This window comes from Conger conger, chromosome 9, assembly GCF_963514075.1.
Source record: "Conger conger chromosome 9, fConCon1.1, whole genome shotgun sequence".
In the NCBI taxonomy this organism is placed as follows: domain Eukaryota; kingdom Metazoa; phylum Chordata; class Actinopteri; order Anguilliformes; family Congridae; genus Conger; species Conger conger.
The window spans coordinates 55,867,464-55,884,823 of record NC_083768.1 but is presented as its reverse complement, the minus strand read 5'-3'; the positions used below and the strand labels follow the sequence as shown (position 1 = coordinate 55,884,823).

The following is a 17,360-nucleotide window of genomic DNA, read 5'->3' as shown; positions in this document are numbered from 1 at the left end:
CCTGACACCTAATTATCCTGCTTTTTAATTGGCTGAAATTGTTCTTTCCCTCTCCACTCAGCTGGTGTGTGGCGAGCATTCTGGTGCAAAATGGCCGCCGAGCATCACCCAGGTGGGTGCCGCACATTGATGGTGGTTGAGGCGAGTTTCCCCCTCATCACTGTAAAGCACTCTGAATGTGAGAAAAAGCACTATATAAATGCAAGGAATTATTATTATTATTATTATTATTATGATACGTTAATCAGGTTGAAGCAACATCCTTATAAAAATATCTACATTTATATTTCTTAACTTTGTTAACAAACAAAATTTAGATTATACTTTTTTTTTATTTCTGCTTTTGTATATCTACTCGTATATGTACTCGCTTGATTGTGGATTAGAATATTAACCATTAATATGCGCAATATACACTCAGTGAGCAGCACTCGGTAGACCTATCCACCAGCATGTTAATGGAAATATTTAATCAGCTCTTTCTATCGATGATGCCTTGCTGTGGCGCCCTATCATCAGACATTAGTAGTCAACTGATTGCAAGGAGCCAACAGGAGGGGGTGTCTGTGCTCGGAGGAGGGAAGCAGTTCCGATTTCAAACAAAAACAAGAAGACTTAGAAGAGAGTGGGTTAGACTTCTGGACTCAGGAATTCCCCACAAAAAAGTCGAAGAATAAAAAAATCTCAACAGTGAGTTGCAACTTGTCAACAGTGCACGCGATAGAGGACTGTGCAAAGTTTGCAAGCCTTGCTCGCTTGCAAAAAAATATTTTTTTTTTGCGCCTGAATTATTTTGATGTAAAAAAAACAAAACAAAAAAACCGTTTGATAAGAGCCTACTCCTAACATAACACGCGGTGTTGGGGCTACTGTAAACTATTTGTGTGGCTAACGTTCAATAAACATTTTCGAACATACTTTCACTTTTTACTGTTATTGGGGAAAGGAAAATATGCCCAGGTCGAATCGGCAAAGGGAATACAAGCCTGGCGATCTGGTGTTTGCAAAAATGAAGGGCTATCCACACTGGCCAGCAAGGGTAAGAAACTTTAAAACTTGATTTTATTTTATCTAACTTTCTTTACTGGTGCGTGATTGAAGCTTCTGTACTCATGTTTTACGTAGCCAGTTGACGGGGCCTAGCCACCGCTGTCTTCCCACACAAAGTTTATTAGCTAACGCTACTGTGGCTAGCGGCACGTTTGCACAGGTTTGTGTAGCATATAGGGGCGGGATAATGCGTAATTATTTACAGATATTTCGTGAGATAATATTCCACGTCCCGATAGAAATGTACGGTGCTCTAATGTGCTCACCGAAGCGTTTTCAGAGTGTTGGTGACTGATAGCGTGCAAGCTCACTCAAATTAAATCGAGGCCTATGTCAGTCCCAACAGTACAATCTATGTCTGTTTAGCCATTTGGCTAATTGAGGCATGTCCGCACATAAACATGCAAACAGGAATTGGGTCTGCTTGTGTAACCAGGAGGGAAAATTGCATTCAATTCTTCCAGGACCTCTTTTACGATGCTCGAAATGTGGGTCGTATTTTAAACTGTAGCTGGGTCAATTGTAGCTACAAGTTAACAGGTAGCTAACTTGTTAGCTTGTTGGTTAGCTAACCAGCATGCGTTTGCTTGCAAATAACCAGAAAACGTGTAGCTCCCAGGCCAGCTAACCGTTGAGCCAGCTACAGAACCACGAATACCCGCATTCTTCAAAACTGCCACATTGTTGCACTTGCTAGCTAGAATAGCCGTGGGATGGCGCGGTGTGTGGTTCTGTCCGACAGACTGAATGACATGTAACCACCAAGGCCGGCGGGAGTTTGTATTAAGTAACTCTAGAAGGAAACCGTAACTGCTATTGATCTTCCCCGCGAAGGCGAAACTGGATGTTGCGTAGGTGTAATGGAGGTCAAAACGAAATGGCTCGTTTTCCCCCAAACAACCTAGACAGTAGAAATCGTTTGGTCATGACACGTTTCAATGCTGAACTGCAGTCGTGCGCTCAGTAGACTACTGTATAGCTAATTCAATTGCTTTCTAGTTTCTCGTAAACATTATAGTGTGGACCATTTCTGAATCAGTCCGACTGTTAACTAAGCATGCTATATTTAGCATACAGGCGCTTATTTGCCAATTTTAGCGAAATTACTTTCAAGTGGTTGATACTTTGAAATTAGTTTTCTTGGATGAAAAATTCCTGGGGTCTCTTTCTAGCTGGCGAGCTATCTCTCTCTCGACTCGAGGAAAATTCCCACGTTGTGCACTGTGTGGTTGGAGACGCAGGTGGGCAACGAGGGCCGTATCCGTTTCTGGTTTTCGTTTTCAGGGCAACTTAATTACTTATTTATTAACTTAACATGTGTGCCCTTTGACACTTTGGCTATTTCTTGATACGCGGGATTGCCCTCCCATTCGACTGTAGGGACCGTTATTCACGAGCGATGCTAAACGTCATAGGTCACATCCTTCTGAAACATCCCAACATCCATCTCAATCCTAGCTGAACTCTTAAGTTTGAAGGCCGTGTTTAGACTCAGTTCATTTAGATAATTGATTCGATTTTTTTTAAGTGTTCCTGAAATTAATGTTTCACTCCTGTTTTTTTAGTTATTTATGTTGTCAGTAAGAGTTGCGGTGAAGTTTTGAAAACGGTTTTGAAACGGCAAATTCATCCACAGCCGGCATGTAAGCTGTATAAATTGTGTGCAAGAACCCCTCGCTGAAAAATAAGCACACAATTTTCTGTCTGCCACAAACACTCTTGGTGTCCTCACAGTCTGAAAAGGTAGAGCACTGTCAATAAAAATGGCTGCCAAATTGATCCACACTGACAAAAAAACAAGAAATGGGTTAGGGTTAATGGTGGATGTCGTACTTTTTGCCTCTACTTTGAATAATAATCCGTGTTGAAAATGACAACAACAAAAATGTCTAGTTGCATCCATCTTAATTGTGTACTGAACAAACAAAGTAGAGTTCTCAGCTTGAAATCCTTCAACAGCAACTATTCCATGGGAAACAAGTAAAGTTATGTATATAAATAATAAATGCAATCTAATGAAGTTAACTTCATGCTGAATTACTTTTGGTGTCTCTTTCCTTGGTCTGCAACGCTGTGTGACAGAAAGCGTTTTCTACAGGTGTGATTGCCAAGAGCGATTAATTGCTGCAGGTAGGCAGGCCTGCTGCTGTAGTCACACTCCACCATCAGAAGTAAATATACGAAAAGTTCCAAAAAAAAAAAAAAAAGTCCCTGTACCCTATAGGTTCATACAATTACACCCCTAGCCAGCAATGTATAATTACATTGTACCTTTTTTTTTTTTTTTGCTTGGGAAATGTCGTGGTTTGTGGTTTGAGCATTACCGTACTTTCAGGGTACGTTGGGGGGGAAAGAACAGAAGTGTACCTCCTCTGGCACCGTGTGTCTGAGAGTGTGGGCTAGCGCTGGCCGTGTCCGGCAGGTGGGAACGCGCTGGCTGATTGGCCCTTGTGTGGGCAGGGGGGGGGGGGGGGGGGGGGGTTGTGTGCGGGCGAGCGTTCCTGTGGGTCTGGCGCGGTGCCCGGGAGGAAGGAGGGGGCGGGGCCACGTGATTGGCGGGATGACTCAGGCCCAACGGTTACTCTTGGCAGGGTGCGCAGCCTCCTCGTGCCCGGCTTCCTGGGGGGGGCAATAAGGCTGCAGAGCGCTGCAGAACAATGACCCCCCCTCCTCCTCCTCCTCCTCCTCCCGTCATTAGGAGTCTGCACAGAACAGACTGGGGGGGGGGGGGGTTTGTACTAATTGAGAATATGTGGGTAAAATAGGATGTTTTGGCTGGTTGCCAGGTGAGAGTTCTTTTGAGGGGCGGTACATGCATATACACACACACACCCACACACACACATGCCATGAAAGAATTTGATGGGAAGGTTTGAATTGGCTTGAATGCGAACTTCCCGCCAAAACCAAACTGAAAGAGACTGCAGAGATGTGTGTGTGTGTGAGTGTGTGTGTGAGTATGTGTGTGAGTATGTGTGTGAGTGTGAGTGTGTCTGAGTGTGTGTGTAAGGCAGAGAAACGGCGTTCAGACAGCCGTTTACCTTCCTCTTCCTTTCTTTTCATTTCACCTCCCTTAGTGCATTTTTATCTTCCAGCGTGTGTGTACCAGACACACACACACACACACACACACACACACATACTCACACACACACACACGCATAGCGGGTAGCGAGCAGTAATCTCACTCTGGCAGCCCCTGATGGGGCTGGGATAGGTGCCAGGAGGGCAGGTAGGCAGCTGTAGGATATAACAGCCGTTATCTGCACTCCCATTGGCTCATCTCCATGTGGGCGTGGCTTCAACCGCCTGACGGCAAGCTCCTCCCCAGAAGTGGGCCCATCGCCGCTGTTTGTCGAGAGGATCGATCACAAACATGCCCATTTCACAACGTCCTGACCGGACTGCCGCTTGGGAGCACTGCAAAAACACCACAAATACATCACATCACGATTCCCAATGAAGGGACCCGTTTGGCCAGTGCGTTCATGCGCAAATAATCTTGTGTCGTTGACTGTGGTTTACAACAAGAGCATTTCTGTGGAGGCTGTTTTATTATTTGGGTGGATTCTCCAGTCGTCTAAACGGATGATCTTTTCTAACAGCTCAGCGGTAGGATAAGAATGGTGGCTGCTCTTAGCATATCTGTAATCTGGACACTGCCATCAGAGGGCTAAAGCAGGTTGCTCATTAGCAGTTTGCTAATATAAGGAGTTGCGAGAATGTCAATACATTTGGGCACTTACTAAACTGTACAAGCAATGCAGGGGTCCTACACAGTTTCGTGATGTGATTTAGTAATTTATTGTGAGATTTTGCAAACTATGAAGCAAGTACCTGACTGATCAATGGCAATCCAGTATTTTTGTGATTTTTGAAAAGGAGCCAAAATGCTTATTGGTTGTTACCCTTGGTTGTGGGGGCGGAGTTATGCTTCATAAATGGGCCAATAGTTTTCTGGAAATCCCCTTTCACTGAACGCTGCCAGTCCTGAGTACCGATTTATAACCACCGTGGAATGTGACCACAAAGGTGTGACCGTTAGTTGGCCCCTGTGTGATAGGTGACACCACACACACACACACACACACACACACACACACACACACACACACACACACACACGCGCAGCCCTCACGTAAACCCTCATCTACAGACTGTCCAACGGCTGCCAACTGACTCACTTCACGGATCCTGTGATTGGCTGGGCTTCTCTTGAGTCTTGATTGGCTAGGCTGCCTGGAGTCTGATTGGCTGCGCTCCCCCGAGCCAGTACATTGGCCAGTTCTGGAATGGGGTGGTTTCCGTAGTAACTCGAGTGGTAATACAGAAAAACCCATCAGATGCTCCACTCCATTTCCCTAACGCTTCCACGTTCCATTTTCCTTCCGCTGGCATGGCAACATCCTACTTTGATGCATCATGCGATCAACATGATTAATTTAATTTAAGTTTGGTGTTAACAACTGAAAAGCTATGAACGCTACGTGCAGTGCACACTTTGCTTTTCCGTAAAAGTTCTGCAAACGGTTGGATAGCGTGCATGAATGTGCTGACTATGTCTTCTATTCGCTTCCTCTGTCTCTTCTTTTTACAAGTAATATGTTTAATAAGCTAAGTGTGGGTGAGACGGGCTGTGGGGAAAAAGGACGTCTCTCGACCTTGATGAAAATATGAAGTGTTTATTCCGGTACCAGCAGTGACAAAGTGCACAAATGACACTCCGTGTCAGTCTGAACCCCAAACCTTTCCTGTGACTACTTTTTTATCCACTTTTTTAAAATTTTATTTTATTATTATTATTATTTATTTTTTTTACAAGAGTTTGTAAGAAGATACACATAACGGGCAGATGTAGACAATATTGTTGCACCTCTCCAGTCGGCAGTGGTGTGCTGACCATCCTGCTGTGACTGAAATGGCACATCTTGTTGACTCAAGGAGTTCCTAATCTCTCACTCCTAGTCGTTATTCCACCATTGCACCAACTCTAATATAATGCTGATAAGAGACCATCAAGGGACCATTTGGCCTGCAGACACAGAGTCTGCCCAAGTGGGTGGTTGTTTTTTTGGCGGGTGTTGTAACGTTGGAGACCCCACATTTGTGTTGTGAACAGCTGTTGTGTTTTTCGCCCGCTCGGGAGTTGTAAGCCTGGTTTCCTGTCGGCCCCCGCAGATCGACGAACTTCCCGAAGGCGCGGTGAAGTCCCCCTCCAACAAGTACCAAGTGTTCTTCTTCGGGACCCACGAGACGTGAGTACGCGGTCGCCACGGCCGCAGCGCCCTGGGGCTTCCTGCCCAAAAACGGAGGGGCCCAGATTGAGCCTGGGCCTGCCTCCTCTGCACTCGGCTCTCTGTCGTAACCGAGAGATGCCGACCTTCACCCAAATCTCCACGGTAAAAGTGTGGGGGTGCGAGTCGTACGCTTGTGGATAGACTGTGTTCTGCCGTGTCCCGTCAGGGCGTTCCTGGGCCCCAAGGACCTGTTCCCGTACGAGGAGTGCAAGGAGAAGTTTGGGAAGCCCACCAAGAGGAAAGGCTTCAGCGATGGGTTGTGGGAGATCGAGAACAACCCCACGGTGAAGGCCGCAGGATACGAGGTGCCCGCGACAGCACGTTACGTTATTTTAATTTAAGTCACGCTAAAGTGCGCTACGTTCACTTAGCAGGGACTCCTAAGGCCCATCCACACCGAGAACAAAACTTTACCCATAACCATAACCATAACTATAACAATAATGATGTTAGCATCCACACTGCTGAACAATAACACTCTGTGAATAGCCTCTCCGCTATGTCATCTGCCATTTCGCATGTGACGCCTTGTAAATTCGGTTGGATTTTGATTGGCTGTCAGTGTGTTATGGTTTATGCAGCTGGGAAAGAATTGCCCTGGAAGTGATCCCAACGATATTGTTTGTCATTGTCATTGTCGTTATAGTTGTGATGTGGCCAACCACAATTTTTAGAATGACATGTGTATAGTTATTGTCATAGTTATCGTTCTTCGTTTGTAGATGGGCCTTGTATTATGATGTCATAATGCAGTGGTTTCCAACCCTGGTCCCAGAGATCTACCATCCTACCTTAAAGCACACCTCATGCGACAGTTAGCCGGATCATGTGAGCCGAATCGGGGTTGAAATGTTTGCCCTCCCCCCCCCCCTCAGCCGGAGAAGAAGGAGCCCCCAGCGAAGGGGGCGGGGGGCGAGCCGGCCGGCGGTCCCGGCGAGAGGGGGGCGGTGGTGAGGGCAGCAGCGACGAGGGCGAGGGGAACCTGGTCATCGACGAAAAGAACGAGAAGGGAGCCGGCAAGAGGAAGGCGGAGGACTCGCTGGAGGTGAGAGACCGCCGGTGATCAAAGACAAAACGGACGTTAACGTAGCAATAGCTTCCCCGATAGTCTGTCGGGGGAATTTTTGAAGGGCGGGGAGTTGATTTGACTGATGTCAATGAAGAGGTGGATGTCAAATGAGGTCGCACGCCACTGTGTGAAAAGGATATTGATTGGGGGGGAGCGGAAAATTGACCGAAATTTGATTGACATGTAAATGCCTGCTGGTATGCGATCTTGTTAACTCGCGTTTTCTAGGAAGTGGATGGTGAACGACCTGGAATGCTCATTTAAAAATCGTACACAGTGTTTGTAAACATAGTTTGCGGTGAAAACACGGTTTGCCCGTGTCGAATGCGTGTCCGGTAACTGAACGCAGTTGAGACGAGAACACGCCCTTATTCTCCGGACGCGTGGGGTTGGCCGGACGTTTTCGATGTCTGATGTCGTGATGAATGCTGGCGTTTCGTTTCTAGGCCTCTCCGAAACGACCCAAGGACGGGGAAGCCGAGGGCGAAACGAAGCCGGACGGAAAGAAGTCCGACGCTCCGGGGGCGGGCGGGGCGCTAAAGGCCAATGACAGCGCAGGGGCGGGGCTACCGGTCGGCCCACCCACCAACGCGGCTCCGCCCCCTGCTGTGGCTCCGCCCAGCGAACTGAAGTCGGGGGGTCAGGCCAACCCACCAACCGACGGGCAATTGACAGCGGAGAAGGTGAGAGGGTGAATCGCAATTGGCTACGGATTCGGAAATACACAGCCTCTGAAAACAGGCTGCCAAGGATAAAACATAGCCATGTTGAAATCGTATGAATAAAAATTGCAGCTCACTTTACCATAGGGGCGACATGGCTCAGGCACTAAGAGCAGTTGTCTGGCAGTCGGAGGGTTGCCGGTTCGACCCCCCGCCTGGGCTGTGTCGAAGTGTCCCTGAGCAAGACACCTAACCCCCAAAATGCTCCTGACGAGCTGGTCGGCACCTTGCATGGCAGCCAATCGCCGTTGGTTGCTTTGGATTAAAAGCGTCTGCCAAATGACTAAAATGTAAAAATGTAAATGTTGGTGTGTGAGTGTGTGTATGAATGGGTGAATGAGAAGCATCAATTGTACAGCGCTTTGGATAAAGATGCTATATAAATGCCAACCATTTACCATTTACCATAAGCAACATAATTTCACCATACAAGTCATAGAGCCGTGCTATTCAACTCCACGTCCTGCGGGCCGCAGTGTCTGCAGGTATTCGCTCCTACCGTGCGCTACACCATCTGATTTCACCCATTATTTCTCCTCCTTGGTTCAGGTAATGAGCTAATTCGTGAAATCAGGGGGCGTAGCGCACGCTTGCAGACACTGTGGCCCGCAGGACGTGGAGCTCCGTAGCGCTCTTGGTGTCTGATAGTGATCTGTGGAAGCAATTCTGAAGTCTGAGCTGTGTTTTAATGTTCCAGAACTCCTGAAGGTCTCATTAGCTTTTTTTCTTTTTCTTCTTTTTTTTTTTTTTTTCTCCCTGCATAGGCTTTGACGGACAGCGCTTAACACCCTCAGAAGGTCTGAGACCCCGCCCCCTGGCCCCGCCCCCCCCCGTCCCAGAGCTACAAAGAGTTTTTCGAGACTGAGCATTGAATGAAAATAATTTAGCAGAATTTCTAGGTTTCTGCAGTTTAAATAATGGAGACACTTTTTGAAGAACTTAAATATTAAGGAAAGAGAACACAAAACTCGTACGCCAGTATTGGATGTTGTTAATCTGGGATACAATTAAGCAGAGTTGCAGAGACCAGATCAAATTCACTAGTGCTGAATGTTTTAGGCTTGCGGGGGGGGGGGGGGATAGGGGTGTTTTAAAAAAAGAAAAAGTGCAATTACAAAGTCTGGCCACTTGGTGATAACGAAAGATTAATTTAAATATGAAACACACGCTTGGTTCTCTTTTCAGATGTTAATTTGAAAGAATAAAAGTTCAGTATTTCAGCGACAGAACTAGTAATGTTAATCCATTGGAAGAGGAAAATAATCACTCCATCGCATACTCAATTCAGATCTGTCTTTAGTTTCACTCTGTTAGTTTGATATATATTTGCTAATTGCTGTATGTTGTTGGGCTTCATGAAAAAAAGAAAATATGAACAAGCCTGCAAAAGCATTCTGGGGTTCAAGATGTACACATATTATCTTAATTTTATTCCCTTCTTTTGACCCAATTTGGGTTAAAATGATTTATTTTCTTACGGATTATGTTCTGCACAGCATTCTAATTGTTTTTGCTTTAACTGTGCATAGCTTTATATACACCTGTCAGACTGTGTTGTTGATATTAAGATTACGATATTAAGTGACATGCTAGAGCTGACCAAATGTTTCAAGATGTGTGTCACCAAATGACAACTCGCTCCCACTGATATTAAATATTGTTATTGAATGTTGCAAGGTTACTGGAAAAGTGCTCTATAATATTTTATTTCATTTATTGATATTTAAGAGGTTAAACCCAACTGCCACCCCCCCCCCCCCCCCCCCAAACTCAAACTCTTAAGAAGTCAGTAATGTACGTGGATTCAATCAAATGATATGAGCAAGTGCAAAGACTTTTTTGATAAAAGTAAGCTAACACATTCCTGGATGTTGCATTTAAGGCTTGAGAGTTGCCCCATGGGTGCAAAGTTAAAGTTTATGGTGCAGCAAAATGAACACCAAACTTAAAAATAAAAAAACAATAAAGTTATATTTTTATTTTTTTGGGATATACAGTTACTGTGTATCCTTTTTGTTTGTTTGTTTTTTGTTTTTGGCACAGTGTGGCCCTATTGAGAATAGTGGCTTGATAAGTGAGATCTTACAAGTGACTTTCCCCATACAGAATCCCTGATAGAAGCTGACATCACTAAACGTTACTTTGCTGTTGACTGATGGGATTTGTAGTTCTTTTTGTAGACGCCATTTTAAAAGTGCTCTGAAGTGAACCTGCACTAACCTTTGGGGCTGAAGTGATCCCGTTTTATAACCGAGATATTGATAACCACAAAGCCAAAGCTGTCATCCTGTTTTATTTTTCATTTTTTTTGCATACTAAACAAAAAAAGGTGACAAAAATCGAATCGAAGTGTCTTAAGTGTTTATGTATTCTCAATATGAGAAGTGCCCTCTGGTTGGGTAAAGTTGTCTTATCGTTGTGACTGGAGAACTAAATTTTTTCGTTGGCGTTTCCCTGATGTAACATGCACTTACTGTTGCTTTAAATTGTGTGATTATGTTTGGTTCCGAGTCCACGAGTTCCTCCCTGGATGTTGCCTGGATTGTACTGAAATGTGCCTATCCCATTTTAAACCACACGTTTGACTGAGGCTTTCATTGAAGTTCATTTCAACACTGCTTTCACCCACCGCCCACACCCCGTCAATCTTTCACTTTATATAATGACTGACCGCATGACTTTTCCCCCCCTTCCCTGAAACGTATTGAGACATGTAATGCCTTTGTTTTTGTTGTTGTTGCCTGATCATTGATCATGATCACCCCACACCCCCATCCCTACCCCATTCACATCTTCCCAATAAAATCTTTGTAGAGTAGTTGGGTGAGAAATTCAGACATAAAACACCTTTCCTTTTTCTTTTTTCCTCTCTTCACGCAGATTGATACTCAGCTATGCTCTAAGCCTAGTTCTGCTGTAGCCTTCAGTCCATTTGGTTAAAACAATAAACAAGTTGATTATAAAAAAAAAGCTTGTTCTGTATTTCTTTTCTTTTTTTAATTAAACATTCCAAATGTTTCTCTTTTAGCCTGTCAGAAGAGTTCAATGCCCACAGACACTAACGGAAGCTGATGTACTTTAATTTGTAAGAATTACAAGGTAAAGCTTGAGTAAAAAGGGTAGTGCTTGCTTGTGTTAATCAAATGGGACATCTCAATTTGTGCTTCGTTTTATTTTATACCAACAGAATTGCTGGAGGTACTAATGCATTACTTGTATTTGTTCGTATCATAAAGGAAAAAAGTTGAGCAGAGGCAATATATAACTCCAAATGTGATGCCCATAATTTGGGTTTTCGCCAAATCCAGCAGAACATAATTTTTTTTAAACATAGATGAATGTGGGAATCATCTCATCAAACATATTCTCAATTACATGTGTTTGGAATTGTGAGAACAAGACAATCGGATATCCTCTCAATGACAGAGCGTATTCAGAATTTGATCAACATAATGTCATAATGACAGTCAAAATGCATGAAATAAATAGATTAACATTTAACTATGGTTAATTTTTTAGATGTAATTTTATTTAGATGAAATAGGTTGTCAAATAAGCATGCGTCGGTCTTATAAAGTATTCAGGTCTTTGCTGGATACGAGTCGCGTGTACTTGCACGATTCGACCGAATGGGGCGCTCGAGGATCTTAAGTGTCAGTACTTCCGGTTCTTCGATGTCGTTCACCGCTGACGTATTTTAAAAAACATTCTTAATATTACTCAGGCGTATGTTCTTTAAACCATTGTCTTGAAATTGGATTTCATTAAACTGTTTTGTAACTGCCTGAATTTAATTTCGAAATTCGAAAGGATTTGCTCGCAGAAGGTGAAAGGTTAGAGTTCAACCATTACATGTGACATTGAGCGTCGCTGCAAGGTAGCTACAACGTTTACCACAAATTAGCAATACAATAAGTATATTTCTATCGATTAACTCATTGCACCTAATAGTTACAGCAATGATACAACTGTGTTTGTGTTATTTCTCGAATTCATTTTGAAAAGCTAACTAGCTGTATATTTTAATATATAATGTTTATATTTGCTGGCGTTGTTAGCAACTCAATCAGCCTAGCTCCCTTCAAACCCTGACCATTCTATGAAACTGTTTATCAGTTAACTGTAATAGCTTTCTGGTTGGATATATGTTGAACTGTTTTTACGGTTTCACTAAATTTTTACCATCGCTCTTGCTTCTTGTTGTTCTTCATGTTTGTTAATGCTGTTTTGTTCAATTAATTGACTTAATCAAAGTCTGTTAGACAGCCAGACTCCTTATATTCGTTAGCAGTTAATCACACCGTTGTATAATTAATGTTTAATAACTTGTCTAATTAATGTTGCCTTAGCTCGCTAGTTAATGCAGTTTGGCTACTTCGTAACATAGAGATGAATGGTTTATCACATCACTGTGTGTGCATCTAAGTTTATATGTTTTGATTGAGGCATGCCTCTTGGCCAGGTCAGTGTTGTAAATTAGAATTTATTCACAATCACTTTTACCTGGTTGAATCATTTTGAAAGAAATATTGCATTACATTCATGAAGAATTAAGTAAAAGTTGTCTATTGAGTAAAATGTAATTCATTGTTTGTATAAATATGTATTTCTTCCAACAATGGGTAGTTTGAAGTCTTCAATAGCACAGGTTGAAACAAGGAAAACATTGTGCAATAATTTAGTACGTTTGTGCTAAGAATGTGATACAAAATCGAGATTTGTAAAGTTTAAATCTCACGGCCCGTTGTAGTCAAAACACAAACCGGACTCGCTTGCTTGCCTTTCAGCCGGGAGAATGCGGCTAACAGCGCTGCTGGCGATGGCCGGACGGGTCAAGGTACCGCCGGACTACCGCTTCGGCACAAATCGGCCGTGGACCATCGCCGCGCAGAGACTCAATCCACCCGGCAAGCGGAGAAGGAAGGTGTTCGTCGACCACATCCCGCACGATGAGTGGTCGGTCTTCAGGGGCGATACGGTAACGGCTCCACTGGAGCACTGTGCTCGGTTAACCTTTATTTAACCATGGTGATTAAATAACAGTACTCTTCCCTGGAATGAACGGACTAGTCAGATGGCAGTCACACTGCATTGCAAATCGCCCTGGATTAGAACATCTGATAAATTGCGCTCAAGAAAAGGTTTGGAGGAGTTAGCTAGATACTGAGAGCTTGGTGTGTGGTCATTTTACCGGGATGCCAGGGTTATCTCCCCGTAATCTTTCAACACCCTACGTACCATTTAAGTTTGCATCTTAAAGTGAGGCTTTTGTTGTGCCCGGCATTATATCTTAGCTAGCGGTGTCAACCGGGAACTAATCTTGCCGGACCCCCGTTTTCAGGTGGAGATCCTTTCCGGGAAGGACCAGGGGAAACAGGGGAAGGTCACGCAGGTCTTCCGGAACCGCAACTGGGTCATCCTGGAGGGGCTCAATACGGTAAAGATCCAAACGAAACACCTGCGGCCGGTTTTACAGTCTAGCACTGCCGTAGCCTGTATCCATTATCCACACACAGTAACCCGCCCGTCTCTTTACCCACACCGCTGCCCTCTGAATGCAGTTCACGTTTAAAGGGGTTCGAGGTCCATTTCCTGTGCAAATTACAGCAGATTGCCTCAACGTTTTCCTGCGGAAGACCTTTTTTTAAAAACATTTTTAACAGTAAAGTACAGGGGAATTAACGTCTTGCATTGTGAAGACGGACTTGCATCAGTGTTGCATGACGGATTATTTTAGTAAGGTTTAGCATTGCCAAGCAAATATTATCCCTCGGTTGGGAGGAGCAGAGTACCGTACAGAATTTTTAAATGTGACTTGTGAGTTGCTTGTAACGAAATCCATACAACATATTAAGGTTCTGATTTTCCGAGGCCTTTAGCTCCTTATAGGTCTTTTTCGTACACGCAATATTAATAACGCAACCAATGATTGGTGCAAAACAAATTCCATGATCAATCAGTGGCGATGTTATTGGTTTAAAGTGGGTCAAATTCAAACGGCGATGGTTGCTGCAGCTCAGCGGAATGCAAGTGCTGGTGTAGTGGTTGTCATGGGAGATTAATCCATTACGTCGCCCCCCCCCCAGCATTACAGGTACGTGGGTAAAACGGCGGATTATCGGGGTACCTACATGGCTAGTGAAGCCCCCCTGCTGCTGAAAGACATCCGCCTGGTGGACCCCTCTGACCGGTGAGCCCCCCCCCCCCCCCGCCCCCAGATGTCTGTGTCAGCTCTGCCCGGTCATATATCCCCTGTGCTTCACCCGCTTATACAGAGGATAACTGACCCCTGTCAGTTATCCTGTCCTGTGCAGTGATCGAGTGTTTCTGACCCGAGAGCGGGACCCAAATTCAACTTCTGTCAGTGCGTCAGGTTTTTGATTGGCCAGCACTTTTATTAGGTAGACCTGTGCACCAGCTTGTATATTTAATCAGCCAATCGTGTGGCAGCAACTAAATGCACGAAAGCATGCAGAGACGCGGTCAAGAGAGTCAGCAGTTTTTCAGACCAAATGTGAGATTGGGGAAGAGATGTGATCTTAAGCGATTTGTTGGTGCCAGACAGGGTGGTTTGAGTATCTCAGAAACCGCTGATCTCCTGGGATTTTCATGGGCAGAGAATGCAGAGAATGGTGCGAAAAACATAAAACATCCGGTGAGAAATGCCTCGTTGATGAGAGAGGTCAGAGGAGAAGGGCCAGACTGGTTAAAAGCTGACAGGAAGGTGACAGTAACACAAATAACACACACATTACAACAGTGGTATACAGAAGAGCATCTCTGACCACACAACGTATCATAACTCTATGTGGATAGGCCACAGCAGCAGAAGATTTAATGAGTCTATTAAATATCTATTAAAGTGCTCACTGAGTAGATCCCACTGTCTGGTTCCGTGGTGACCATCCCTTTGTGGCCAGCGACAGGGCAGAAAGTGTAACCCATGGGGGCTTGGGTATTGTTTTTTTTGGTTCATCGATCTGTTGTGAGAGGACAGTTCATAGGATGCTGGGTGAGCGTAACAGTCTGAGGAGCACACGGGGGTATTTTGGCCTCTGGTCTTCCGGTGTGTTCTGTAAGAGGGGTTGGTGACGGAGAACGCGTTTTGCGTCTCAGTCGGGCCGCGGTACAGTGCGACGGAGGTCCGCTTTGCGGAGCTGTTTTCGGGAGCGGTCGTGAACGCGCCTCTCCGTCCCTCCACAGGAAGCCCACGGAGGTGCAGTGGCGCTTCACGGAGGAGGGGGAGAAGGTGAGGGTGTCGGTCCGCACGGGACGCATCATCCCCAGGCCCGTGTTCCAGCGCAAGGACGGCATCGTTCCGTCCCAGTGGAAGGGTGAGGGAGACATTACATCACACTACATTACATTGTGTTGCATTACATTAAACTCTGTTACATTACATTACATTGTGTTACATTACATTAAACTCTGTTACATTACATTACATTCTGTCACATTGCATTACATTACATTAAACTCTGTTACATTACATTCTGTTATGTTACATTACATTCTGTTATGTTACATTACATTCTGTTATGTTACATTACATTCTGTTACACTGTTACGTTACATTAACTTTTATTAAATGACATTACATTATATTATATATTATAATATATTACATTACAATATATGCCATTGCATTACATTGTGTTACATTACATTACATTACGTTCTCCTGAGATGCTGTGATGTTGCTGATCTTTTTTTTATTTTTATGTTGCTCTGGATCAGAGGACAGAGCCCCTCCCCATCTTGGTGAAATGTGCTGAACCCCCCCCCCCCTCTCTCCTCCCCCGCTCTGCCCCCCCCCCCCCCCCCCAGACGGACCCAAAGACACGTCCCCGGAGGACACCCTGGAGAAGACATACACCCCCACCCTCCGCACCCTGGAGGAGGAGGTGATGGAGGCCCTGGGCATCCAGGAGCCCCGCAGGGCCCGCAAGAGCTACTGGTACTGAGGGGCCGGGGCCTGGTGGGACCCTGTGGGGCCCTGTGGGGGGTCGGTCGATCGCCTCTTCTCCTGACCCTCAATTTCACATCAGTCCGGCGTTCCTCTGGGGCCAAGCCTGGGACCTTCATATAAGTTACAAGTGTTAATGGGGCACCGCACTGGATGAGTGAACTAATTAATCATGGTTAAAGGGGCAGTTCACTCAAAAGTGAAATTAAAGTATGTTTCCAGTTTCCCAGAGTACTTGCTATCGATCCAGAAAGTTTCATTGAGATTTTACGATTTTTTTGATTTACTGAGTTCCCTAGATTCAGTTCATGGTGATACAAGAACCCTTTATTGACCCTATGGAAACATACTTCAGTTGAATTTTTGGGTGAACTTCCCCTTATGGAACTTCTTCAGTTGAAGTTGAGGCCTTGATTAGTTGAGTCATGTTTCAATGCGTGGATATAACTGTAGCCTGCGCACACACACACACACACACACACACACACACACACACACAATCCTGAAATAACATTGGGCACGTCCTCCTTTGGAAGGACATGGTAGGGTTCCGGTAAAGGCCCTGGGCGTCCCGTTTTTGCTGGAAGTACGTAGAATCCCAGCGGGCAAACGCCAGCCTATTCTGCCGGACCTGAAGGTCAGGTTATTGAAGCGATGTTATTTTGTGTGTTGTGGCGCAGGACAGATTTAGAACAGACCTGTTTAACTCACAGCCCGCCTATCACAGGATGCCCATCGCCGTCATGACCTCACTGGATTAGTCCACTGCTTAGCCAATCAGGACAGGGCATGTGCTGGCGGGTTGGAATTTGCCAGTAACTGCTCACCCCTTTCGGCTGTGTTCCGCAAGGGGCTTATTTGGTTCACGCTTTGTGTTTCTGGTCGATGCGTGGGTGTGTGTAAAATCTGCCTGTATTGCGTCTCTGTTTATCACATTCTCTGAACGTTTTGTAATGTGTTTCTCTTACTTTCTTAGGAAAGAATTAATAAATATATGAAACATATTCTGCGAAGGCGGTGTTGGCGTCTGTTTCGCGGAGGCTGTTCTGCTGTCATTGCTGTACGATCCTTAAGGCGGTTATTAATTCCCGTAGCTGTTACAGTTTTTACTTATAGATCATAGACTATTGATATAAGTGTGATATAAGCCTGTGATATAAGTGACAAAACTGACACCACACTCCCTTCCCAAGGGAAAACTGTCTGCTAAAACTGGGTTTTATAAACATTATTTTCAGATTTTCTATGTAGTCATG

The 17,360-nt window shown here is 44.8% G+C and overlaps 2 protein-coding genes across 4 annotated transcripts; both read left to right on the top strand.

Annotated features, from left to right (window-relative positions):
* Positions 1-522: 522 nt before the first annotated feature.
* LOC133137315 (hepatoma-derived growth factor-like) lies at positions 523-11,108 on the top strand. The gene is given in 8 exon segments (XM_061255514.1): positions 523-690; positions 947-1,039; positions 6,229-6,305; positions 6,514-6,652; positions 7,223-7,255; positions 7,258-7,392; positions 7,863-8,099; positions 8,903-11,108. Coding segments are annotated over 7 exon segments (729 nt in total). The 5' UTR covers positions 523-690; positions 947-952; the 3' UTR covers positions 8,924-11,108.
* Positions 11,109-11,814: 706 nt separating this feature from the next.
* On the top strand, positions 11,815-17,108 carry mrpl24 (mitochondrial ribosomal protein L24). 3 transcript variants are annotated; one of them, XM_061255366.1, is made up of 6 exons: positions 11,815-12,015; positions 12,926-13,116; positions 13,480-13,575; positions 14,225-14,328; positions 15,342-15,472; positions 15,966-17,108. In XM_061255366.1, exons 2-6 carry the CDS (start codon positions 12,934-12,936, stop codon positions 16,100-16,102), a joined length of 651 nt encoding a protein of 216 aa, XP_061111350.1. In that variant the 5' UTR covers positions 11,815-12,015; positions 12,926-12,933; the 3' UTR covers positions 16,103-17,108. The 3 variants fall into 3 exon arrangements, with proteins under 3 accessions (XP_061111350.1, XP_061111353.1, XP_061111351.1); XM_061255369.1 differs by lacking the exon at positions 11,815-12,015 and adding an exon at positions 12,038-12,053; XM_061255367.1 differs by lacking the exon at positions 11,815-12,015 and adding an exon at positions 12,452-12,600.
* Positions 17,109-17,360: the final 252 nt, after the last annotated feature.